Source organism: Curcuma longa, chromosome 19, assembly GCF_044706935.1.
Source record: "Curcuma longa cultivar G26 ecotype Majalengka, Jawa Barat chromosome 19, ITB_CL_G26_1.1, whole genome shotgun sequence".
Lineage (NCBI taxonomy): Eukaryota > Viridiplantae > Streptophyta > Magnoliopsida > Zingiberales > Zingiberaceae > Curcuma > Curcuma longa.
The window spans coordinates 4,783,926-4,810,449 of NC_133879.1; the positions used below are offsets into that span (position 1 = coordinate 4,783,926).

The window sequence follows — 26,524 nt, forward strand, 5'->3', positions numbered from 1 at the left end:
CTCAAGAGCTGAAAGATCACCACAATCGTTTGTGATAAAGCAAACAAATTTCAAAATGATTACCACAATCGCAATGCAATGCGGTTGCATACAATAAACAAAGACATGTAAAAGCAGTTTTATCTGCTTGTGGATCTTCAATCTTCTTAACTTCAAAAAACATACATACAATCAAAGCAATAAAGAACTTATAAAAGAGAAAAAAAAAAAAGGAGCCTTGCAGCATTGTGCAAATACTAAGTAAAACAGTCCAGCAACATTTAACCAATAAAGTTGAATCACTGAGAACAAAACAGCAACATTGCGCATGATGCTCCAGACCATTTTGTAAAGCCAGGTGGCCTTGCCAAATATAGCATATCTGGACCTTGCTAGCGACAATATGCCAAAGCCATATGTTGTGAGAGCCTAGAAATTCATCCCTGCCGTGGCTGCTTTTGGTTAGACCTTAAGATATATAACATGAAATCGTGAACCAACAAAGTATGGGCAAGATCTCAGCCAGGAATATCTTTATATTTGGCATGACAGCATGATCCAGAATCCACAGAATGTAGGAATTAGATCAGGTTTCCTCTAGTTCTTTATTTCTTTTGTCATCTTCCTCATTATACAATGCATGTAACTCATGTTGCAACTGAAATACGTAAGAAACCAAATGGTTAAATATTGATCCAAGTGATAGAAAAGAGTAAAATGAAAATAAGTATACATTCGATCTCATGGTCGTGTTCTCTTCACACTGTTATGTTATGGTCCTTGTACCCTTGTTTGGTTACTTAAGAAGTATGCTCTATGTGCAAAATAAGGAAGTTGTATAACTGCATTATAACTCAAACTTTCACCCATATAATTGGTAAATTTACCAAAAAGTTCATTTCAGTAAAAATATAAATATTTGTTCGAACCAAATTGTACATCTGAATGATATTAGAAACCACTCTCACATCACTTTCTTGAATCAGCTCATAAGCCACATGGTAAATTAAGATCCAAATCCAAATCTCTAGAATACTAAATCAGGTTGACCAGAAGGCTACATGATAAAATCTTTATTTTTCTTAGTTGAGAACACAAACCCACAAAAAAACTTTAATATGGTTTGACGTACGTCTACTTCAAAAAGAGTATCAAGGTCTACATAAAATAAGATAAAAATCCAATGAAAACTGAACAAATTGATACTCACACCTCGCTCAAAAGTTCTCAATCTACCATGGACTCATGTCACAACACCGATGGAGAAACAAAGAAGAACCTTTCCTTTTAATGGTCAACAGGTACCAAAATCTCTACCAAAGAAGAAGGGAAAAACTCACTAATAAGCAATATGGTAGACCAACACCTCCAAACCCCTAAGGCATCTACTAGGTTCAGAACATTCAATTAGTGAGTGAATCCATAACCACCAAAAAAATCAATCTTTTTCAGTCATCCACCAAATAAAAGCCTAGAAATGTTTTTTTTGGTATGGAGCAGCAGCAGGGCTTGATAGGTGTACCTGCCAAAATCCCTAGAAAAGTCAATAAAAAAACTTGACAATTCCTCCAGCAAAATGCTGCTCCACTGCTCCATCTTGGACAATTCCATTTTGTACTCCAAGCTGATCCTCAAGGCAATCAACTCCTCACAACCACTAAAATCATATAAATCCATGTTGTTAATACCACCTTGGTAGAACTCATGTGCAGCTGACCCAATCAATGACATCACATAGGAGATTCCCTTGATCCCTCACTGATAAGTAACACATCTGCTCTTTTAGTCGTCTGGTGTCCTAAAATACATACGTGCATTGTTCAACAATCATTATACATTTGGTACCCATCACAATAGTTCATAATATTGGGTTGGATAGTAAACAAATGTTAATATCAGTGGTATCAAATTGGTAGGATAAAAAAGAAATTAAACTAAAAATATAGAAATAAGAAAATGAGGAAAGTTTCTTTTTCCAAACAAAAATGTATGATTCAATAATCGTTATTATTAAAAAACAAGTTAAATAATACTTTCAATTGTTTTATGAGTTGTGCAAATCAAATTAGATAATTTGGTGGTCATTGTAAAACACAATTTAATTGGTAAAATATCTATGTATTAAAAAATATACAATATATATACTCAAGAATCATTTAGAACTAGATTTATAATTAAATCCCAACTAGTAATTCATTTTGAAATTTATAAATCTTAATATCTTTATTAATTAGTAATACTTTATCATCAATATTTTATTACTTTATGTACTTTCATTTTTCTTCTCGTATAAATCATAAGTGGGTTTAGATGAACACACTAAATCTAGATTTTAGAGCAATCTAGATGAGATATTACAAAATATTTCTCAAACTGAAATAATTTTCATAGGAGAAGATCTTAAATGGGCACGTAGGAGGGAAAAATAAGGAATATGATAGTGTGCATGGGTTATAAGTTTGGAATAAGAAATGAAGAAGGAAAAACTATATTAATTTTACGATATCATATGATCTTATACTAGCTAATATATTTTTAAAGAAAAGAGAAGAACACTTGATCATGTTCAAAAAATGAGAATAATAAATCGCAAATTGACTTTCTTATGGTTAAGAAGAATAATAAAAAGATTTGTAAAGATTGCAAGGTCATCTTTGATAAAAATTTAACTACCCAACAAAGGTTAGTAGTATTGAATATACACCTCAAGCAATAGTATCAATAGAAGAAAAATATATACAATTTCAAGAATTAAGTAGTGGAAATTAAAGGATAAGAAATAAAATATATTTAAGGAGAGGGCATGAGTATAAGTATTAAAAGAAATATATGACAACTCATACGATATGAGATAAAATGATATCAAAGTTGAAAATAGTAGTCAAAAGTGTACTCGGTGAGTCAAAGAGACGTGCACCAACAAAAATCTTGGTGGTGGAATGAAAAAGTACAGGAGAAAGTGAAGGAAAAAACGAACAATATATAATAGCCAAGAAAGAGGTTAAAAAAGCAGTGAATGAAGTTAAGAATAAAATTTTTAAATGCTTATATCAAAAATTGAATACAAAAGAAGGAGAAAAAGACATTTACAGAATAACTAAAGCAAGAGAGAAATAGACAAGAGATCTTATCCAAATAAGATATATTAAAGATGAATGCAATAAGATATTAGTAAATGATAAAATAAAAGAGTGATTGAAGAGATATTTTCATCAATTTTTTAATTAAGGTTTAGGTGACCAACTTAACTTAGGTAATTTAAATAGGTCACATAAGTATAGAAATTTAAATTTTTATCGTAAAGTTCAAATTTTAGAAGCAAAGCAAGCTTTAAATAGGATGTAAAATAGAAAAGTAGTTGGACCAGATAATATTTCGATAGACGTATAGAAGTGTCTTGGGAAACAAAGTATTGAATGTCTTACAAAATTATTCAATCTGATATTGAAAATTAAAAAAACATCAACGGAGGGTAAGTACTCTAGTTCTCTTGTATAATAATAAACGAGATGTACAAAATTGTACAAACCATAGAGGTATTAAACTAATGAGTCATACTATGAAACTTTGAGAAAAATAATAGAAAGAATAAAGAGAGCACGGTGAGTGAAAATCAATTTGGATTTATACCTGGAAGGTCGACAATAGAAACTATATATTTTCTCAGACAACTAATTGAATAGTATCAAAAACAAAAGCAAGACATAAACACATGGGATTCATCGACCTAAAAAATATTTATGATAAAGTACCAAGAAAAAGTATATGGAGAATTCTAAAAAAAAGAGTTAACATAACATATATTAAACTAATTAAGGATATGTACAAGAATGTAATGATAAGAGTAAAAACTTCAGACGGATTAACTGAAATATTTCCCATAAAGATAAGGTTATATTAAGGATCAACTCTAAGTCTCTATCTTTTTACACTAATCATAAATAAACTCACTCAGTGCATCTTGTTTGTTAAATGCTAAACTCGAATTTTGACAGAAAACGCTAAAAGTGAAAGGTTTTAGGCTCAATAGAGTAAAAATAAAATATATGAAATTTTAATTTAGTAATATTGAACGTAATAAGATAATTGTTAAGATAGGAGATGACGAATTGTCTGTAATTAAGAGTTTTAAATATTTAAGATCATTTTTACAAAATGATGGAAGGATTGAGAAATGTCTTATATAAAATACAAACGGGATGATTGAAATAGAGGAGAACATCAGGTGTTCTTTGTGAATATAAAATACTTCTAAGATTTAAAAGAAAATTTTACAAAATGGTAGTCAGACATGCTATATTGTATGGAACTAAATGTTAGGCTATGACTTAAACACATGAGTAGAAGATAAGAGTTGCAGAGATGAAAATGTTAAGATGGATATGCAGATATATAAGGATGGACAGAATAATAAATGCAATATTAGAGAAAAAGTCGGGGTTGCACCTATTGAGAGAAAACTAAGGGAGACACATTTAAGATGGTACAAATACGTACTTAGACGACCAATAAATGTTCTAGTTAGGCGATGTAAAACTATAAAAAATGTGCATATCAAACGAGGAAGAAAAAGATTAAAAAAAAACTTGGTTAGCAACAATAAAATAAAATAAAATTTATTCAAATATAAATGATGATATAGTAGGGGATAGAGTCTAATGGCATAAAAGGATTTATATAACGGATTCCACCTAGTGGGATAAGGGTTAGTTGTTGTTATTGTTGTATAAATCATAATTTGGTAGCCAAGTGTTTTATTAAGAGGTGAAACTTTAATATTTAAGTAAATTCTTATCAAACATGGAATTTTAATTATCAGTGCAATAATTATACTTAAAAATAATTAGAATGTATCTTGAATTATTTGACTAAATCACTTAAATTAATTCCTCCCTATATTTCTTATCAGCTTTAACCTAATTATATATTCCAATATTTAGTACATTTTGATACTCGATTTGTGTGTAGGTTGTTCCAAGTTTTGTCAACTTTCTTTTATAATTTATTCCTTTTTTATTTTATTATTATTTATTGTTACATAAGTTGAAAATAATTTAGTAACATATCTTTTCTTTCATTGCATCCACATTTATTAGTTTTATCCTTAATATATCCTTATCTCTCTATTTCACTTTAATCCTCAATGCCAATACCTTATTCTGCAAGCATGGATGTCAAAGTGAGCAAGTGTTGAAGGCATTGAAGGCATGTTGCTTCCTCACCAATAAATACTCATTCAATCTCTCTCTCACCATTTTATCTCATCTCTTAATTTTTTTATGAAGCTTTTTTAGAGACAGTAAGAAGTTTGTCAGTTGGTTCTATTTTATTTCAAACCATATCCTCTTAATCGAATCATATTCTGTGTCCATTAATTGATTTTTTCTTATTTTCTAGTCAAATTTATAGGTTTTTTAAAATTTAATTTTGGTTTCAGTTGAGAAATCAAACAATTTATTATGTCGGCTAATCACAGTCCAACTCGGCCAATCTAGGTAGGAATTGATTGATTTTGAAAATCATGTGAATCATCTCTCGTCTTTAGGATGTCTTTTCATTCTACAATCATTTTTTTTCATGTGAATCTACCTATCATGTGAATCATCTCATGTCTGATCATTTTACAATCTTTTTGTCATGAGAATCTAGCTACCACAGATCATTACCAGAAATTCACTAGCTTCCTAATATTAACCTCGAATTTACCTTTAGTCAAATCACCTCAGTTTTGGAACAAAGGTAGCCTGACCCAAGAAATGTTATTCTCCAAGTAAACTGTCTAACTGTGCCAATGCCCTAAACCTCCACCTCATGGCATTGATCACTACATCAAAAATCTTAAACAAGTATCTCCCTACCGATGCAAACATATATTCTATAAGATGAATATATATACCCAGCTATTGAACGTACAATAGCATCTCAAATTCAATTATCTGCAATTTGTCACAAGTCTTTGCCTATTTGTCTGGACAATTCTGTCCATTATAAACATGTATTGCACTCGTAACACTGCACATTCTTTAAGAATTTGGATCTGGATTAGAATTAACATTGTTTCCTTCAAACAGATATACAATAGCTTCATTCTTATAAGTAGAAGAGACTTCATTAAAGGATAAAACAAATAAGGTAGTGAAGTACTAAATTTTTGTACTAAGTCACCATATGAAATATTCTCCCCAACCTAAGCAAACTCATCTACAAGAAGGCTATAGAATATATGTAGATGTTCCAATAGGTCTTCATTTCATATGCAACTTATATTGTCAAATGCAACTTAAGCAATCTCTTCCTTAAGATAGATAACATAAATGACACTAGTCACTATAAAATATGTATTTCAATCTCAATATATGTCATTTACTATGCAATAGAGTTTAAAATCTCATGCAGTATCAGTTGGCATAGGCGGAATTTATTGTTTCGGCCGCCGATCGACACGACACTGACACCAGCAATATCACATGAGAGGCCCTGCGCAAGACCCCGTGGCCTCGCGTATGACCATTGTATATTTTCTTTATTTCTTTTTAACTGTTAATTTCTTTTCATTTTTATTTTTTCAGATTGTTAATTCTTTCTCCTCTTAATTCTTTTTCCTTTCTCTTCTATATTAATTTTTTTAAATTCCTTTCCTCCTTAAGAATGTTATTTTTTTCTCTATTAATTTCTTTCTCCTTCACCTTTCACATGGACAAATAGAAAAGTTAAAAAAAAACCTTTCTAAAGGAAAATTATCTTTTTAAAGATAGAGGAGAAAGATAGCTAGAAAAGATTAAAAAATTAAATATAATATAATTCCTAAATGTTACTGCAATTTGAACTAAAGTATTCTATATATAAATTTAATTTAATTTTTAACGGATTTAATTCAATTTAATTTAAACCTATTTGATCATAATCATGATGTCTAGATTTTAGTTAACACTTTTATTCCATCCGAATTTTTAAAATATTAGTTTAACCTAATAGTAAGTATTTATAGCAATCCAATATTATAATAATATTTTTTAATTAATATATTTTATATTTAAAAAAGTATCAAAATTGTATCTACATAGTACGATGCATACCAAAACCGTATCGTTTCGATTACAATTGAAACTCCAACACGGCTCGAAATTTTAAGCCTTGTTGAGAAAAGTCGTAAAAATTTTGCATCAAATATTTAATATGTTCAGTTGCCGCAAAACAAAATAAACTTGAGATTAAATCTTTGAATAATCTAATGTTTACTATGTTTTCTATCATCTTTATATAATTTGTGTCACCTATGTAAACTTTTTCACCCAATATCAAGGCCAAAATAGACCATTCCAAGTTCGAACAACCTCTACGCTTAAACCACCTTTGAGATTACAAGTGCTAGTGATACCATTGGATGTGGTTAGAGATTGCTCCGACACTAGTCTGAAAAATCTAGCATATTAAACATGCACTAACAAAGTTGAAAAAATTGTCATCTTAAACACATACTAACACCTACAAATATAATGCGTATAGAATGTAAGACCACCTCTATCATAAACCAAATGTTAGAATCTTCAATTCACATGATAGAATAGTAGAAACACAAAAATAAACAAGAGTAATTTAAGGTAGTCTATATCTCCATGTTTATATAATCTGAAAGAAAGGTATGACCTTTTACTACCCTACACTCCATATTAATTAAAAAACAACAGAAAATCACACTATATATTTCCCTTTCTTTAGGGTAGAATGAGCATAAATGAGAAAATAACTTCTAACCTTATGTGTCGAAGTATCTAATTGCCTTCTTGGTAAAAATAACAAATAACAAGAACAAAACTCCACTAAGCATAATCACAATCTATCTATAACTGCCACTGTCAGTAACAATGGATTCATTGCATTAGCATCTTATATTAGATAGAAATAGCTAATTGGCTATGATAGTGAGAATAAGACTCAAGATAATGTGGTAAAATCGATCATGTATTAGATATCTGTATCAACATGATCAGTTGATGACATAGTTATTCTAATATAACAGTCCCACTTGCCTGAATATGTTGCAGCTTTACTAAAGTAAGCTCATCAGTAAGAGTAATCATCCTGCAGCAGAAAGATTAATCAACTAATATTAGGTCCCCCAGATACAACATCACCAAATAATACAAGTGTATATATGACAAATATTAGGTCCCCTAGATACAACATCACCAAATAATACATGTATAAAAATATGACAAATTTAACATTCATATGATACATGTAAGACTTAATTTAAACAATATGCAATTAAATGATTGCAATAATGTGTACTATTGTGCATGAGAGCCTAGATGAAAAATAATCATGGTATGCTTTTGTCTAGTAGATGTCTAGCTAAGATTAATAATGTAAAATATAAAAAAAATTGTTTATGTTAAGGATATTGATTGACAAAATACATATGGCCCCTGGTTTATGTTAAGGCCCATATCATATTAGGGTTACTGTTATCTATATATAGTTGTCTCCCGTTATTGGAGAGAATATACTTCCAAATACTTATTTTCGTCACATGGTATCAGAGCGATGGGATTAGATTTTTCCGGCTAACCCTACCGCCGCCGTCTTTCTCTCCCAAATCGCGCCGCGCGTCTTTCTCTCCCAAATCGCGGTTACGCCGCCCTATTCATCCTCTCCATCGCGAGCTTCGTCGAGCGCCGTCCGCTGCTGCTGCTCCGGCGTGGAGGAGAGAAATCCCCGCCCTGTTCATCCTCTTCGCGCAGTGTCGTCCGCTGCTGCTGCTCCACGCGCAGAACCCTGTTCATCCTCTTCGCGCAGAACCCTGTTCATCCTCTTCACGCAGCGTCGTCCGCTGCTGCTGCTCCAGGCGCAGAAACCCTGTTCTTCTCTGCTCGTCTTGGCCGAAGAAGCACCAGGGGTGTAACGTCCCCCTCTTTCTTATACTAATAGGGAGACGTTACGTACTTTAAACTTTCCTTAACTTTTACTTATTAAATAAAATAACTCAAATAAACTTCTCTTTTTCTGTTTATCATGCGGAAGCAAAAGAAATAAATATAAATTCTTGGACATAAAATAAACATTTATATAATTCTTGATCTTATTCCGCGGTTCCTGCCGACACCACACATCAAACACTTTTCCAGCTGCCTCCTCTTTCCTAAAACTTTTCTTTTTCTTTATCTGCAATATGAGGAATGCAAACTATAAGCAATGCTTAGTAAGTACATCATCTAACTCACAAAAACCATAGAAAACTTCGTCATAACATATGCTATTATATGAAAGAAAATGCTGATAAATGATGAGGGAAAACTTATACTATATATAAGTGAAAATAAATAACCATCCTTCTTTGGGCCCAGCGAGGTATCAATGCAGACATCTCTTATATAGGCGAACCTTGTGCCTTGAATTCCTTTTCTTATGGGCGAACCTTGTGCCCGGAATTCATTATGGGCGAACCTTGTGCCCTGGATTCCTTTCCTTGTGGGCGAACCTTGTGCCCGGAATCCCTTATGCCTTGCATTTCTTATGGGCGAACCTTGTGCCCGATACCCGCCTCTTAAAAGTAAAATACCTTTCTTATACTTCTTATATCATGCAATTCTACCATTTACATATGTTTTAACAAAATCATGCATATACTTTAATAAAATCATACTATGGAAAAACAGAAACAACGGAACTACTCATACTGCAGGTGAGAGATGCACTTACAATATCTTACTTCTTATACCATGCAATTCTACCATATGCTTTAACAAAATCATGCATATGCTTTAACAAAATCATGTTTATGAAAAAACACAGAAAACAACGGAACTACTCATACTGCAGGTGAGAGATGCACTTACTTTATCTTGTTTATTCACTAAGTTTTTAACGCTAGGATTTGTGAAATCGATGACCTTCTATGCTTGCTCTAGCCGAAGTGCCCTCCACGGTGTGTGAGTCTCCGTGAAAACCCCTTCTCAATTCCTCTTAATTACTTCTTAATCACCTATTAATTTAATCAATTAACAGAATAAATATTAAACTCAACTAACTTAATTTAATCCTATGATTAACTATCCGTTAATTTGATCAATTGATTACCGGTTACTAACAAACCAATAACTTATAGATTTACCTTAATTAGTTAACTATTAATGAATGATTAACTAATTAATTAATTATTAACTATCAATTAATTAATTAAACTAATTAATTAATTGTCTTCTATTGTCGGCGTTTGCGGGAGAAGAGCAGGCCTGCGATCGGGCGGGTCGGCGGCGTTGGCGTCGGCGGCAGGCGTCAGTTGGACGAGGAAGAAGGCGGCGCTGGTCTGTGCGGTCACAGGTGAGGTTTGAGCAAAGCGAGCGGCGGCGGCGTCGGACGTGTAGAGGAGCTCAGCGGCGGCGGCGGTGAAGAACAGAGGAAGGGTTGATGCCTCGACTCCCCCCTCGCACGGCCTTTTAAAGGCCGCCTACTCGACGTTTTCGCAGACGGACGCGGCGCGAGGGCGGCGTCCTTCGGTTCCGCCAAACTCGGAAGACGCGGTCGCTGCTGGGACGCGGGTCACGCGGGCATGGGAGAGAAACAGTGCACACGGCGTTATTTTGAGGAGTGCACAGTAACCTTACCGATTAAATCCGTTTTTCCCGGTTAAACCTAAGTTTTATTGAATCTGTTACTGTAGCGAACCGGATTTAATTTTGGTTCGCTTGGTTCACTAACCAAACGACTTCTAATTTGACCCAAACTAATTTTGTTGGATTCATATTTGCAAGACGAATCATTTCGCCTATTTTATTTTATCAAAACCTCTTCTAGTATGAACCAAACTAACTTGGTTCAGTTTGGTTCAATCTTGGTTTGCTTGGTTCGGTGATCAATCGACCTCCGATTTAGTTAAAACCAGTCTTGTTGGATTCGTCTCCGCAAGACAAATTTTCCTTTCTATTTTATTTTATTTTAATCAAACTCTCTTCTATTATTTAATTAAAGCACCTTTATCATAATAAAAATAGGGAAAAATAATACAGGTGTTACAAGGGGTTCTTCTCCACCCGCGCACGTTGTCGCCGGTGTTTCAACGGCTTCTCCTCCTCGAGTTCCGCTGCCTCCACTCGCGTTCCGCTGCCTCCACTCTGCATTATTTCTCTTGAAGCCGCCTCGGCGCTGTCAAACCCTCTGTTCTATTTTCCTTTCCTGTTTTGGTCATCGGAGATCTCGCTGCTAGTGTGTGGTGTTCAGCTGTAGAAGTTACTGCCATCTCTCTGTACAGTTATTACCACTTGTCCAGTTGGCACCACAGATTCCGCCGCCATTTATCCAGGTTATTCTTATCATGTCTTCAATAAATGCAATAATTATTAATATCACCCTAGATGGTCAAAATTATCCAGAGTGGGCTTTCTGTGTAGAGACTGCATTAAGAGGTTATGGTTTACATTTTCACTTAATTGAATCTCCACATGTACTTAAGAATGATGGTAGTAATGCAGCCGCAATAACAGAATGGCATATTAATGATGGAAAAGTGATGGCTGCTATGATCAATAGTACTAAACAATCCATGATTATGAGTCTTTCTAAGTTCAAAACAGCTAAGGATATATGGAACAACTTGAAGAAGCGTTATGTTCAGGATAGTGGTGCTCTTTTGCATAATCTCATGCAGCAAACTCATGAAATTATGCAGAATGATATGTCCATTGATGAATACTACTCTGCTTTTGACCGTTTGATGAGATCACTGATTTCGATGATACCAGAGTGTACAACTGATCCTTGCCCAGCACACAAGTTTATTGAAAAGTTTTTCATTTACAAATTTGTCATGGGAGTCCGGTCTGAATATGATTCTATTCGTACACGATTGCTTCACAATTCTTCTGATCTCACCATGGCACAGGCGTTGTCTGATTTACTTGCAGAAGAAACACGTCTCAAGTCTATGTCTTCTTCTGCATTTGTATCTCATAGTGTGTTAGCAGCTTCTCAGAGGATCAGTGCACCAAAAAGCTCCTCTTCAAAGCCCTGTAAGCATTGTGGCAAGACTGGTCATCTTCCAGAAAATTGTTTTTCTATTCATCTAAAAAAGTTGGCTGACTACCGTGCACGTCGTGCTGCTCGTGGTCGTGGTACTGGTTCCACTCCTGGAGGTTCAGAGTCTATTGTTGCTGCTTCATCTGTTAATGCTCCTTCGTCGTCTTGGGCACTTGATTCAGGAGCTTCTTTTCATGTGACATCTGATCAGTCCCAGTTGGTCGATTGCAAGCCGGTCACTGATGGAGCTTCTATTCGGACAGCTGATGGTACATCTTGTCATATCACTCACCAGGGTTCACTATGCAATTCTTATTTTTCTGTACCCAATGTTTCTTTTGTACCTCAGTTATCCATGAATCTTCTTTCGGTTGGTCAAGTTACCGACCAAAATTGTTTTGTTGGATTTGATGACTCATCTTGTTTTATTCATGACCGTCAAATCGGGAAAGTGATTGGGGCTGGCCATCGCCATAAAGGTGTTCCTAGCCTTTACATCTTGGATACTTTGCGTCTTCCTTCTTCCATTGAAACTTCTGCTCGTGTGTCATCCGCTACATCGGGTTCTGCTTGTTCTTCCTTCGCCCAATGGCATCATCGTCTTGGTCATCTTTATGGGTCTCGACTGTCCACATTAATAAATAAAGGTTGTTTAGGTCATACAACTATTGAGTCTGGTTTTCATTGTAAGGGTTGCAAACTTGGAAAACAAATACAACTCTCATATTCATCTAGTATTTCTCATTCTACTAGATATTTTGATCTTATTCATTCTGATATATGGGGTCCTGCACCTTTTCCTACAAAGGATGGTCACAAATATTATGTCATTTTTATTGATGATTATTCTCGATATACATGAGTTTATTTTATGAAACATCGCTCTCAGTTGTGTTCTATTTATCAATCTTTTGTCCGCATGGTTCACACACAATTTTCTACTCCTATTAGAGTTTTTCGCTCTGACTCTGGGGGAGAGTATTTGTCTGATATTTTTTGTCAATTTTTGTCATCTGAGGGCACTCTTGCTCAGCTCTCTTGTCCTGGTGCTCATGCTCAGAATGGTGTTGCTGAACGCAAGCATCGTCATATTATAGAGACTACCCGCACACTGTTGATCTCATCTTTTGTGCCTTCTCATTTTTGGGGTGAAGCTGTTTCTACTGTTGTCTATCTCATAAATAGACAACCCTCATCCAAACTGTCTGGAAAATGTCCTGGTGAAGTTCTTTTTGATACTTCTCCCAGTTATGATCATCTCCGAGTTTTTGGATGTACTTGTTATGTTTTGCTTGCACCTCGTGAGCGAACTAAGTTGACTGCACAATCTTTTGAGTGTGTTTTTCTAGGATATAGTCCTGAACATAAAGGTTATCGGTGTTATGATCCTTTTTCTCGTCGCATGCGTATCTCTCGCGATGTGACCTTTGTTGAGGATCGTCCTTTCTTTTATAACCCCTCTACTCAGCCCTCATATTCTCCCACAGAATCCACATCGTTCCTGTGTCTACCTCCTATCTCATCCTCTGATGATGTCACTACTCATCATATTAACCCCATTCCTGCTCCTATTTCCATCACGCCACCTTTACAGGGGATTACACCTCCTCTGGTACCACCTCCGTTTCATCCTAAACCACCTATCACACGTGTATTCCATCGTCGTCCCATAAATCTCACAGTGTCTCCATCTAGTTCTACCACCACGGCCAGTCCTGATACACCTGCTGTTGATGTTTCTAATGATATTGATGAGTCTCAGACTGTTCCTGATGAGTTACAGGTTGGTCCAAGATATAATTTAAGAGATCGTGCTACTATTGGTCCCGCTGCCAAGTATGGTTTTACATGTGTGAGTCTCGAGCCATCCACTTACCAAGAAGCTTCTACTATTCCGGAATGGCAACTTGCTATGTCTGAGGAGCTTGCTGCTCTTGATCGTACAGGCACTTGGGATATTGTTCCACTACCATCACATGCAGTGCCAATTACATCTAAATGGGTATTCAAAATTAAGACCAAGTCTGATGGTTCTATTGAGAGATACAAAGCTCGTCTTGTTGCTAGAGGTTTTCAGCAAACTCAAGGTCGAGATTATGATGAGACATTTGCACCAGTTGCTCATATGACTACTGTTCGTACTCTTATTGCCGTGGTTGCTACTTCTTCTTAGACCATCTCTCAAATGGATGTTAAGAATGTTTTTCTTCATGGAGATTTGCATGAAGAAGTTTATATGCAACCACCCCCAGGTGTTAATGCTCCTCCTGGTCATGTTTGTCGCCTTCGTCGTGCTCTATATGGTCTTAAACAGGCTCCTCGTGCTTGGTTTGAGCGCTTTGTATCTGTGATACAAGCTGCTGGGTTTTTACCTAGTGATCATGATCCTGCTCTATTTATTCATCTCTCCACGTGGACGCACTTTGCTTCTTCTATATGTTGATGATATGTTGATTACAGGAGACGATGTGGAACACATTTCTTGTGTGAAGAAGCGACTTAGTGAACAATTTCAAATGTCTGATTTGGGTCCACTCAGTTATTTCTTAGGGATTGAGGTATTACATTCGGCAGATGGCTACTATCTTTCTCAGTCCAAATACATACAAGACCTTATTCATAGTTCTGGCATTACAGATAGTCGAACAGCTGCGACACCTATGGATCTTCATTTACAACTTCGTTCTTCTGATGGTACACCTCTTGAGGATCCGTCTCGATATCGACGTATTGTAGGCAGCCTTGTCTATCTCACTGTTACCAGACCTGATATTGCTCATGTGGTTCATATTCTGAGTCAGTTTGTGAGTGCCCCTACTTCCATTCATTTTGGACATTTGCTTCGTGTACTACGGTACTTAAGGGGGACATCTTCTCAGTGTTTGTTCTATGCTTGTGATAGTCCACTTCAGCTTCATGCTTACTCAGACTCCACATGGGCAAATGATCCAACAGATCGTCGTTCTGTCACAGGTTATTGCATTTTTCTTGGTTCTTCTCCTCTTGCATGGAAGTCTAAGAAGCAGGTGGCTGTATCTCGTTCTAGTACAGAAGCAGAACTTCGAGCACTTGCCACTACCACTTCAGAGATTGTATGGCTTCGATGGTTATTAGCAGATTTTCGTATTTCTTGTGATGCTCCTACACCTCTTCTGTGTGACAATACTGGAGCCATACAGATTGCCAATGATCCCGTGAAGCATGAACTTACAAAGCATATTGGTGTTGATGCTTTCTTTACTCGGTCTCATTGTCATCAGAAAACAATTGCTCTTCAGTATGTGCCCTCAGAACTACAAGTGACAGATTTTTTCACTAAAGCACAAACTCGAGAGCAACATCGGCTTCATTTACTCAAACTCAATGTTTCAGAACCTCCACTTCCACCTTGAGTTTGAAGGGGGGTGTTAAGGCCCATATACAAAGGCCCATATCATATTAGGGTTACTGTTATCTATATATAGTTGTCTCCCGTTATTGGAGAGAATATACTTCCAAATACTTATTTTCATCACAGTTTAATTGTCCGTTCATGTTAAAAATGTTATAGTAACTCTGCTTATCTCACTGCCGTCTGATTGAATCTAAACTATCAACTTCTGCAACTAGGAAGTAAATTTGTTATCTTTGATAAAAGCTTACATGCAAGCAAGAGGTTTAAAATTTTGAGCTTTGCTAGAATTTCAATATTGGATCAAAACGATACAATTTCAATACCATATTATATTGTATCTTTACAACTTTAGTAATTTTTCTTTTAAAAAGTGTATATTAATTAAAAAATCATTTTCATTAATAATTAATTGCTATAGATGGTTATTATTGAATTTATATTTCAATTGCTGAGTTCATATTTCAATATTTCCTTGTGAGATGTTTCATGCCTATTGAATCTTTTGCAATAGCTATAGTAAAATTTAAATTCTCAATCTAATTTAAAATCTAAATTACAAGCTATGAAATGGAGTAGGAAAATATGCTTTCAAAAATACAAGATATTTACCTGGCTTGTAGCTCTGAGATTGTACTTAGCAGTACCCGTTCCCTTTCACTATTTGCAGCATCCAGCTGTTAAAAGAAATCTTAATCAGCAACAAACTGCATTTTACATAAATCTCCACACTAATTAGTTGAAAATGCGATGAACCAACGATCAAGTCATTATTAAACAGAAACAGAAACAGAATAATCCATATGCATCCCCTTTGCAAGAAGAATGAATCATTCTTTAACTGAAAATATTAAAAATTGCATATCCAGGCCCGGCTTTAGGCATAGGCGGGTAAGGCCTATGCCTAGGGCCCAGGATTAAAAGGGGCCCAAAAAAATTTAAATTATTTAGGGATAATAAATAATAAATGGTTAAAATCCGATCAAATCTTGCCGCGTCCCGATACCGATATCCCCTTTATCTCCCCTCTCCTCGACCTCGATTCGACGCGTTCTCCTTCTCCTCGTTCGACGAGTTCTCCCGTTCTCTCAACGCCGATCTCGCGACAGCCGTTCGACTCTTCATCTCCTGCCGTCTGCCGACGCGATCTCCCCTGAGGGTTTTCCTCGCCGACGCCGGCGAAACCTCTTCTTCGACGCGAGGGCCCCTGAGGCGCAAGACAGCACGGAGCACCTCCGTCCGGTCCGTTCGACGAGCCCTCTTCTAGTCTTCTTCGACGGTTTTCCTCGCCGACGCCGGCGAAACCTCGAGGCTCGCCGCTCGCCCCTCTGGCCGTCTTCCTCGCCGGCGAAACCGCGAGGCTCGCCGCCTCGCCCCTCTGGCCGTCTTCCTCCGTTCCTCGCCGGTGAAACCGCGACTCCGCGAGGCTTCAAGCTCGCCCCTCTGGCCGTCTTCCTCGCCGGCGAAACTGCGAGGCTCGCCGGCCGCCGCTCGCCCTTCAGCCCTCTGGCCAGTGGCCCTCTTCTTCAATCTTCGACCGTCTTCCTCGCCGGCAAAACCGAGAGGGCCTCGCCCCTCTGGTCGAGTGGTCTGTGGTCGTCTTCTTCGGATTGCTGTTTACAGTTCGTCTGATTGCTGTTTACTCAAACAGTCAAGCCGATCCGGTAGTTTCTTTTACTTTTTTCAATATTATTGTTGTTGAGATTTAGCTTTTAGATAGTAATTTTTTGTGTTTGATCCAGCTGTTCTACGAGTCTTTTGACGAATCGTTCGAGGGCAGTGGATCGTTTGACGGACTACCAAGGTAAATTATTTCTGTTTATTTTTAATTGTTAGTAGATAGTTCATTATTAAAGTAAATATTTATTTCTGTTCTATTATTAATTGTTAGTAGATAGTTCATTATTAGAGTAAATAAATATTTATTTCTGTTCTATTATTAATTGTTAGTAGATAGTTCATTATTAGAGTAAATAAATATTTATTTCTGTTCTATTATTAATTGTTAGTAGATAGTTCATTATTAGAATAAATATTTATCTTTCAATTTCTATTATTATTTAAATATAAATATGTCTACTAAAAAATATGATTCTGGACATACAAAACGTATGAAAAAAAGAAAAATAGAAGAATTTAATGAATCTCAAAAAGGTGCATTTGATAAATTTGTTATTAATAATAAAAATCAAAATTCAGAAAATAATATAATTGAAATTTTAAATGAAAAATCAATTGAATTAAAAGATAATACTAAAGAACAAAAAGAAATTTGTCTTAATTTAAACGAAGAAGATAATACTAATTCCGAAGAAAATAAATCAATAGATCTCAAAAATAATAATACTGATAAAACTATTATTCAAAATATATATGACCCAGCACAATGGAAAAATATAAATACAAATTTAATAGATTTATTAGTTGAAAAAGGTCCAATTAGAGAAACCTATAAATTTCGCCTAGGGCCCTCCGTGAGCTTAAGCCGCCCCTGATTGCCCTATATCAAATACAATATGAAACTTTTGGGAAGCTTCCAAAATGCCTTAGTGAAAACCTCCAAGACACATAACCTTACTCAAGAGTGTTATGTCGACTAGTTAACCAAACCATGTGGGATTAAAGGGACTAGTTAAATTCAATGACCAGTTATACAAGATATTTCAATAGAATTGTCTAATGCAAACAATAGGCAAGACTAAAATAGATAGAGAAAGTGGAAAAAAATGTTCCTCTCCAAATCTGAAAATAACAAATAATTGGCTGAAGATGCCAAAGCCAACACCCCCAAAAGATGTAACTATGGTTTAAAATCTCAAGCCGTATTAGAGATTTGATTTATAACCGAAACAACACAATTTCTGTACTATATCATATTGTGCCGATATGATTTCGATATTTTTTAAATATAAAATATATTAATTAAAAATAAATATTTTAATTTAAATATTAAAAAAATTAAAAAAAAATAATTTGAAAAAAAAAAAAGAAAAAAAGATGGGATCACGGTAAATTTCATCCGTTTCGTCCGATACGGAATGAAATTTTAAACCATGGATGTAACAATGTAAAGCCAGTAGCTTTCGATTTTGCATATTACTCACCAACTTCTCATCCTTCACATTTTGAGCTTGAGAATGCACTGCAGGAAAAAAAGGAAAGAACAGCCTCAACAGCATGTTCTATATTTCAATTATCTTCCCAAAGCACAATGGTAATAGTTAAACTCACGATCAATTATCTCACTTTGCTGCAAGCTATTCAATAAACTTGTCATAAGGCCCTGGTAATTAAAATTCAACATTTAGACACATCGGTATTCTAGAAACCAAAAAAAAAAAAAGTAGGTTCTACAACAAGTAAGCATGAATTTGTTGAAATGAAGGGAGTTACTTGTTGAAAAGATGTTTGTTGGAAAAGATTTTGCAGGTGGGGCATGAGAATGGATGCAGGTAATATGTTGTTGCCAACTTCCTTTGAATTACTGTTGTTGACTTCCTTTGGATTGCTATTACCAATTCCAATTGGAGGTTGACCCGGTGTCTGAAGGTAGATAAATAGAAGTACCTAAGATTTATACTGCCAAAAGAGAAATGGAATATGTATATATTATAGGAAACTACTAGAGAATCTTTTATCATATTTCAACAAGGATCGCTAAACAATTATTGCATCATAAATCCTGTGTATCTGCATGTCCAATGACTACAATATTCAAAATGAATAGTTTCAGGCATCATATAAGTGGATTTTACTATGTGATTGCTCCAAAATTATCAAACATCAAGATTGCATGGCAGAGGTTACAACTTCGTTTTCTCCGTGGAAAACAACATGAGAACACAAGTAGATTCTAATAGACTTGCCATAAGCATATTCCTAATGAAATTTAAGCAACTACTGGAAGGAAATTCAACTATTAGAGATTGTTATTAGTATATAAGAAGATTATTGGGGGTTAAATATTAGGATAAGTCTAAAGATATTAACTAAGACAACCAAACAACATATAGGAAAGAAGAAAAAAACTGCATTCAGTCTTTATGTATGTGCAGAATATACAATGAACATTCACGCACTATTTTAAAAAAAAAAACATATACAGGCATTACGTATGAAGTATCGAACTTGTATGTTTAAAACTATGCAAGTTTAGAAAGTATCTAGTGAATTCCTTTGACTATAGAGTCATAAGGAATATGTAATAAATAAACAAAATCACCAATTACTTAAAGAATTTGTATTAAATAATGAACACCAAAATACAGTCATTAAATAATTAGAATGTGTTTCATCAACTTCCGATCATAAATATAAATATTGAAGTGGAGAAATTAGACATGATTATTCATCTTGCAGAGATTTGTATCTTTCTTAAGATCACCAAAATCTTGATTCCATAAATAATTTTCTGTAGTACATTTTGGGTTAGCTAATATTAGTTCATTTGTCATAGAAAAAGTTAATAAGTTGATAACTTCTCTACTTTCTTCACTTCTCCCAAGAATTCATTTCTTGTTACTCACAATTATAATATATTATTTACGTCACGAATCTTTGATAACATGAATTATAATTATAAACTTGACCATGGGCCGAGTCCGAACTAGCCTCGGCCCTAAGTTGTAACTAGGTTGATGGACCAAAACCATAACTAGACTGTTGCTAGATAGGTCGATTGTGGTTTCTGCAGAAAGGAACCCGTGAACCACTAGTTAGAACCAACTATAACGTGGGATTTGGATTATGCACCGGGAAGATTCAGCCAGCCATCCCGTGAAAACATTCTTGTGGAGAGCTCAAATCAAAATAAATTGCTACAACAAAAATTACTACATATTTCACATGCTTTAAGACTTTGTTTCCAGTGATTTTTAGAGATAATGAGGATTTTATCACACTGTAACATCTTAATTATTCCTCGAAAAAAACTCCTAGAGAATTGAATTTTCTAGATTCGAAGGTAAAAAAGTTACCTTTTAATTTCACACTGCTAAAGTAAGCATATTAGGCATATTTACAGGTGAACAAATTGTTCATTTAAGGACCTTGATATCTTTCTATGGACTGGCCTCAATTTATGGACACATTGATCTCAAGTTCTAGCAAATAGATCTAACTCGTGCCTCCACCTGCACATGTCGCTGCAAAAGGTTCGATTCTCGTCATACGACCACAAGTCCCAATCGCAAGTTCTGAAGACGTTCCCACATCGCTGATTCGGGCACACGGAGTCGACTCGCCCTGGCTTTTCCCAAGTCATGTACCTCATGACCTCTACTGCCTCCCTCCTGCACGCTCGAATCAAGGCACCATCGCCAGGTGCTGCTGCAGTGCTTACTCTACTGCTGTCCATGGCAGCCAACTTGTTCAACATCTCCACTGCAAGTGACCGTGTCTCCGGCTCCTGAAACAGTATCATGCCGAGCATGTAGCTTGTGACTGGGTGCTCGCCCACTTGAGCCTTGTGCAGATGGTCCAATCCTAGCGTCTTCTCTTTCAGGTTGAACACCTCTTCCTGCGTACATCATGCATTCAGTGATCACTTGGATTAGAAATTATTTTAAAATAAAAATGCAAAAATATATATAAATATATGAAAACTTACAAGGCCAAGGATGAAGTAGGCATTGAAGTTGTCACAATTGGCACAAGCACGAAGCAAGTCGAAGTACTCTTGCTTATCGAACCAGTTAAGATTGAGTTCCAATTCCCTCCTAACATTCATGAATTTCCCTACTTTTTTCGCTCTCGATGCTTCATGAAAAACTTTGCACCTACAATCATAAAAAATCCAGTTCGATCAATTTACAATCACATATATATATCTATACATCTATATGTATGTATACGAAGACATTGTTTACGACAATCTACTCACGATTCTTGCAAACACTTTATGTCTTTGCGCGGCGTGGTAGAGGTGGAGGCGATGCGGACGCAAACCTCCACGGTGAGATCATGGGGAAGAGAGGTGACATTATCGTTCTTCATTGCAATGGCAGCCATGAACGCTCTCTATCTTCTTGTTTTCACAATGTATTTCCTTTCCTCCTTTCTTGTAAATTTGAAGATTAATGACTCTGGTGAAGGTGAGAAAGAGATGGTGTGTGGTTGGTAACGATATGTGATGTGTATTTATAGAGTATAATTTACTTGAAATTAGTTAGAGGAAGCCAAAAATTTAGGAAGAAATCCGTTAGAGAAATTTTCTCACAAAAGGTTACTGATTAATTTCCTATTTTTCAGGAACATAATTGAATACCTTTAATAAATTTTTAATTTCTAATAAGCCGACTTTATCAAAATTTTCTCATAAAAGTCATAGATTTCCTTATTTATTTTTAGAGCATAATCTAAAATGTTGATTAATCTTTCACCAAACTAATCCCGAAAAAACGAGAAATAAAAGGAATACAATCTGACGAATCTAAAAATTAAGGGGAATCAAATTTAACAACTCTATTTAATTAATTTTGAGGAAATAAGTTTAGTTTTTAATTTATATTAGTCGAGATAAATTAAATTTGCCGAAGATTTTTATTCCATTAAATTGAATTCATTTTTTAATAAAAAAATTAAATAGTTAATAGAAAAATAGTACCATCGATTAATTTCCAAATTATTTTTTTTCGGAAAAATTCAAGAAATGAAAGGAGTAAAAATAGTATAAATATTTAACAAATGAATGCTTATGTACAATCATTAAATTTGTAATAATTATTATTATCTAAAACCACGAATGTTTAAATTATCCATTCATCTGAAATAAAAAAATCAAAAAATATTTCATCCTTTTTAATATTTTCAATTGGATCGATCAGAATAGTGCGGCCTAATTCTAATTCTTTGTTTGCGAAGGTGTTGAAAGTGATTGAAGGTATTCCTAATTGCTCACCAAAGAGGCAACAATCACCTAGCATGGGCACGATTGTTTATTGTCCATGCTTCATCACCTCCACATCCACGTGTTTACCAATGGCCTTGCACTCGTCGTCACCTATTTCTTTTTTTTTTAAATAAGATAGTTTTTTCTTGATTTGTCTTTCCTATTTCTTCTAATTTTATGGTTTGTGGGTAGAAAACTATTTCGGCATAGTCATTAGTGAAAGATGTTTTAACAGTTAATCAAATATTCATGAGTTTAATTGCCCCAGAAAAATAATTTTGCGTTAATTACAGACACATAATTTATACTTTTTAATTTACTTTGATAATGTTTTCACAGATTATCTTTATAATTAATTGATTTAAAAAATTAGATATTCAAATTTATAAAAAAAATTACACTGATGTCATTCACTTTATGATTATTTCGATTAACTAGATCTACACTAATATGCACTAATATATCATTTTAGGGGTGCTGATTATATATGGTGGCGCCTAAGTCCAACTCGGCCCGAATCCAATCTGCCTATAAATTATCTAGTGGTTAATCTAACCCAAAGTTTATCGTGGGAAATTTTTCTTGCAAATCAATTTGGATCACCGTGGGAAACTATGCAATTTCTAATGACTACCAGTCCATTATTCATACAAAAACAAGTTTACCATGTGCATTTTGAAATTATGAGCAAAAAATGTTTGTTTTCGGAAAAAAAAAGAGTAAACATCACATTGCTTTTTGTTGCATTCCAAGGGTAGCATTATTGCTTCCATACATGCAACATCCACAAGGATCCTCAAATTTCAGATAGAAATTTGAAAATTATTTTGACTTCCTTTGTTTTTAGTGAAATAAATAGCGAGCTAGATTTTAAATTTTACGATGGTGATCGCAAAAGACACAAAGTTATCCTATTCTTTCTATTATAGCAAAAGAGATTTTAGCTTGTTCAATATACAACAAACATTTAGTCCCAAAGGTAATATTTTAGATGAAAGATGATTTAGTTTGACTCGTAACTCTTAAGAAGTTTATGTTCTATTTGATGATTGGATGAGAGCAACAAAATAAAATACAAGGAATGCAACTTTCAAATGATTTTAGCTAGAAGATGTTGATAAGGGAAAAAGTAACACTATAGGAACCAGAAATAGAAATGATTGAATGACCACTATATAAGGCAATAAGGGTAAAAAGGTAAACACACTATGCAGGTTTTAATTCTCCTATACCTTAAGGAGATAAGTTCAAGTCTTTGTTTAACTTCTTTTTTACTTTTAAAATTTCTAAGTAATTTTATTTATAAAATTTTTAAATATTTTTTTACAAGAATAAAATATAAAGGTCTGATCATAACTGTATTTGGCGGTAAACCATAATTGAAACCTCAACTGGTGGTTCTGAATCATGAACTATAATAGACTTCAATAGTTAAGGTTAAGAGTCAAAAAATTTTGAACTATTGGTTCCAAACTGTGGTTTGGTCTACAAAGAACTGCACTATGAAGAGGTTGACAAGTGCAATTCTGAAGAAATATAACTACAAGTGGTAAAGAAAGTTTTTTTTCTTTTGGCTTTCAAAGAAATTATACAATTAAAAGGGATATAAAATAAGACTTTACTAATCCATTATGCAACTTCTCTAAATTTTCAATTTTAGAATAGAAAGAGTAAGATATGTTGCTTGAACAAAGAGGAAAATCAAAATAATCTAATAGTTAATACCCTTAAATCCATTTCACGATAGTCATCAAATTACTACTGCATAATGGCACATCCTAGCCTTGCATAACTAGCAACAAAGATGATTTGGGAGAAAAAAGTTTTATATTCCCCTATTACATCATATATTGCCCTAGCATCAAGATTTAAAATGTTGTGCTATTGTGCTTAGCGCAGGCAAAATATTTTATTCCACCAATCTACTGAAACAAGCACAGAAACCATTTGTAAAACACTTCATTCAGACTGAAGGTCGCAAAAAGACAACTCATGAGTTCTCTTCCTCTTCAAGGCAAGAAGAAATGTCAGAAAAGTATACATGTTTGGTCCAGCTATGACATTCTTATGCTAACACAGTCTCCCAACTCTTTATCTTCTTAGGAAACAAAACAAAAGCTACAGCAACATGTGATTGATTCCTACATAGAAGACATAGGAAAAGGTGAGACAAGTAAATAGCCGAAGTTACTCCTTTCTCCTCAGCCATACCACTTTTTCTTCTTCCTTTCTAGACTGCTACTTCTTGTTCATTTCCTCCTCTTCTCTGCCACATTAGTCAATGTTGATCACCATAGCGATACACTTTGGCACCATGAACCATCTCATTCCGACCAAGAACTAAAAATCACTGAATGAGATTTTAAACCTAGTCTAGCATAATATATGAATGCTAGTTACCCCATTTAATATCAAACTCATAACACAACTGATATGGTTCCAATAACTCAACTCTCTCTATCAACTAATGCCATTTTAAGACATCTAATCAAAAATTAAAATGCACTGACATGCAAATCAAGGCAGCTAAAACTAATCATTCCCCTCACACCATCGAGATGAAACATAACAATGGAAGGTCTCGCGCATCTTCTCTGACTCTTCTCCAACAGCACATCTTCTTGAACCCTCCAGCATCCTCTTTTCTAATGTTTCTTTAGTCATTGTCATTGCTGTCATATCTCCTACTACTACCAAGTCTCTCTCCTCCTTATTTCTTTCAACATCGCCATTGTTGCTCAATCAGTCACCTCCTCCTTTTTCTCAAGGTCAACAAGCTTGATATATGTTGAACCATATCATATGTTGATATTGGCCGACACCAACACAATATCCATGGTTTAAAATCTCGAGCAGTATTAGAGTTTCAATTTACCACCGAAATGATACGATTTCGATATCGTATCGTACCGATATGCTTTCAATATTTTTATATATAAAAAATATTAATTAAAAATTAAAAAATTTAATCTAAATATTAAAAAAATAAAAATAAAATAATTTTTTTAAAAAGAAAAAAATATGGAATTGTGATGCCTCCATATAGTAAATATATAAATAAGAATTTTATTATATATTTTTATAATTAAAATAAATAATATATATATTAAATTAATGAATTAGTTTTATTAGGGTTTGATTAAGTATGTTTAGATTATCCTATTTATAGCTAATAATTGATTGAAATTATTAACCTAAGTTTTTTTTTCAATATCTCATTCATGTGCCCATAGCATGCCCGCTGCGATCCACAGCCCACGGGCATCGCAATAGCCTCTGTGACCCCACTGAGGTCACTGTGGGATCACAGCGACCTCCACAATCCCGCGGAGTTTGCCACGGGCGCTTTACATCTATATACAATTTGTTACCTAAAATTGAAAAAAAAAATTTAAAAGAATCATAAAACTAATTAAGAAATTACCAATGATGTGCACAACATAATACTAAAATAATTTAGAAAGTTTGATTTACATTAAAGTTGGTGAAAACATTTTAAAGGGACTATCTTAAGATAGTATATATCATGTTCTTACTTAACAATTTGTAGTTGCAAAGAGAAAGAGAAAATTAGGTTCCAATATCTATTCCTAAGATAAAGAATTAATATAGCGAGAGATTCTTAGGTAATAAAGAACTTTTTGCTTAATCATTTAAACTTGATACAAGTAGATATTCATAGATCAATACTTTTTTGTACATGAGCTGAGTACAATTTATAGCATGGTTTAAAATCTTACATCTTATGAGGTGACGCTGAAACTTGTCACTTCACTAAATTACCAAAAGTTGATAGTGGGCAGCATGGACAATTTATCCAGTGTTAAATAACGATATGATACAATAAAATGTTAATTCATTAGCTATCTAATTGTTAGCCAAAATTCAAACTAAAAAAAACTAAGTGGAGAAGATTAAATGAGTAAATCACAACTAAGTTCAATGTGTGTCGAAGCATGTCGCATGATCGAGTAGTATGGTTTCAAAATTATACCATTCAAATCGGAAATCAAAACTTTGGCATGGAATAATACTTTAAACTTAAGAAATAAATAACATCAAAAACAAGTTACATGTCCGAACACCACCAATTTGTTGATTGAAACATTGCTAGCAGGCTAAAAGGCTGCAACTAATCCCTCAAAAATAAGAAATTAAAAATAAAATAAAATAAATAAAAAACAAGATACACACAACTACCCATACAAACTCAAATGGGGCAGGACTTCCAAGCATGATTTAAAATTTCG

At 34.5% G+C, this 26,524-nt stretch overlaps 1 protein-coding gene across 1 annotated transcript in view; it reads right to left on the minus strand.

Annotated features, from left to right (window-relative positions):
• Positions 1 to 245: 245 nt before the first annotated feature.
• The window catches only part of LOC141812586 (uncharacterized), an 80,451-nt gene continuing 54,172 nt past the window's right edge, over positions 246 to 26,524 (minus strand). Inside the window, exons 17-22 of the mRNA XM_074700594.1 lie at positions 18,779 to 18,928; positions 18,617 to 18,668; positions 18,490 to 18,527; positions 15,998 to 16,062; positions 8,010 to 8,061; positions 246 to 637 (exon numbers count right to left, since the gene is read on the minus strand). Of these exons, the coding sequence (XP_074556695.1) occupies positions 566 to 637; positions 8,010 to 8,061; positions 15,998 to 16,062; positions 18,490 to 18,527; positions 18,617 to 18,668; positions 18,779 to 18,928 (429 nt within the window). The 3' untranslated portion in view covers positions 246 to 565. The remainder of the gene's footprint in view (positions 638 to 8,009; positions 8,062 to 15,997; positions 16,063 to 18,489; positions 18,528 to 18,616; positions 18,669 to 18,778; positions 18,929 to 26,524) is intronic.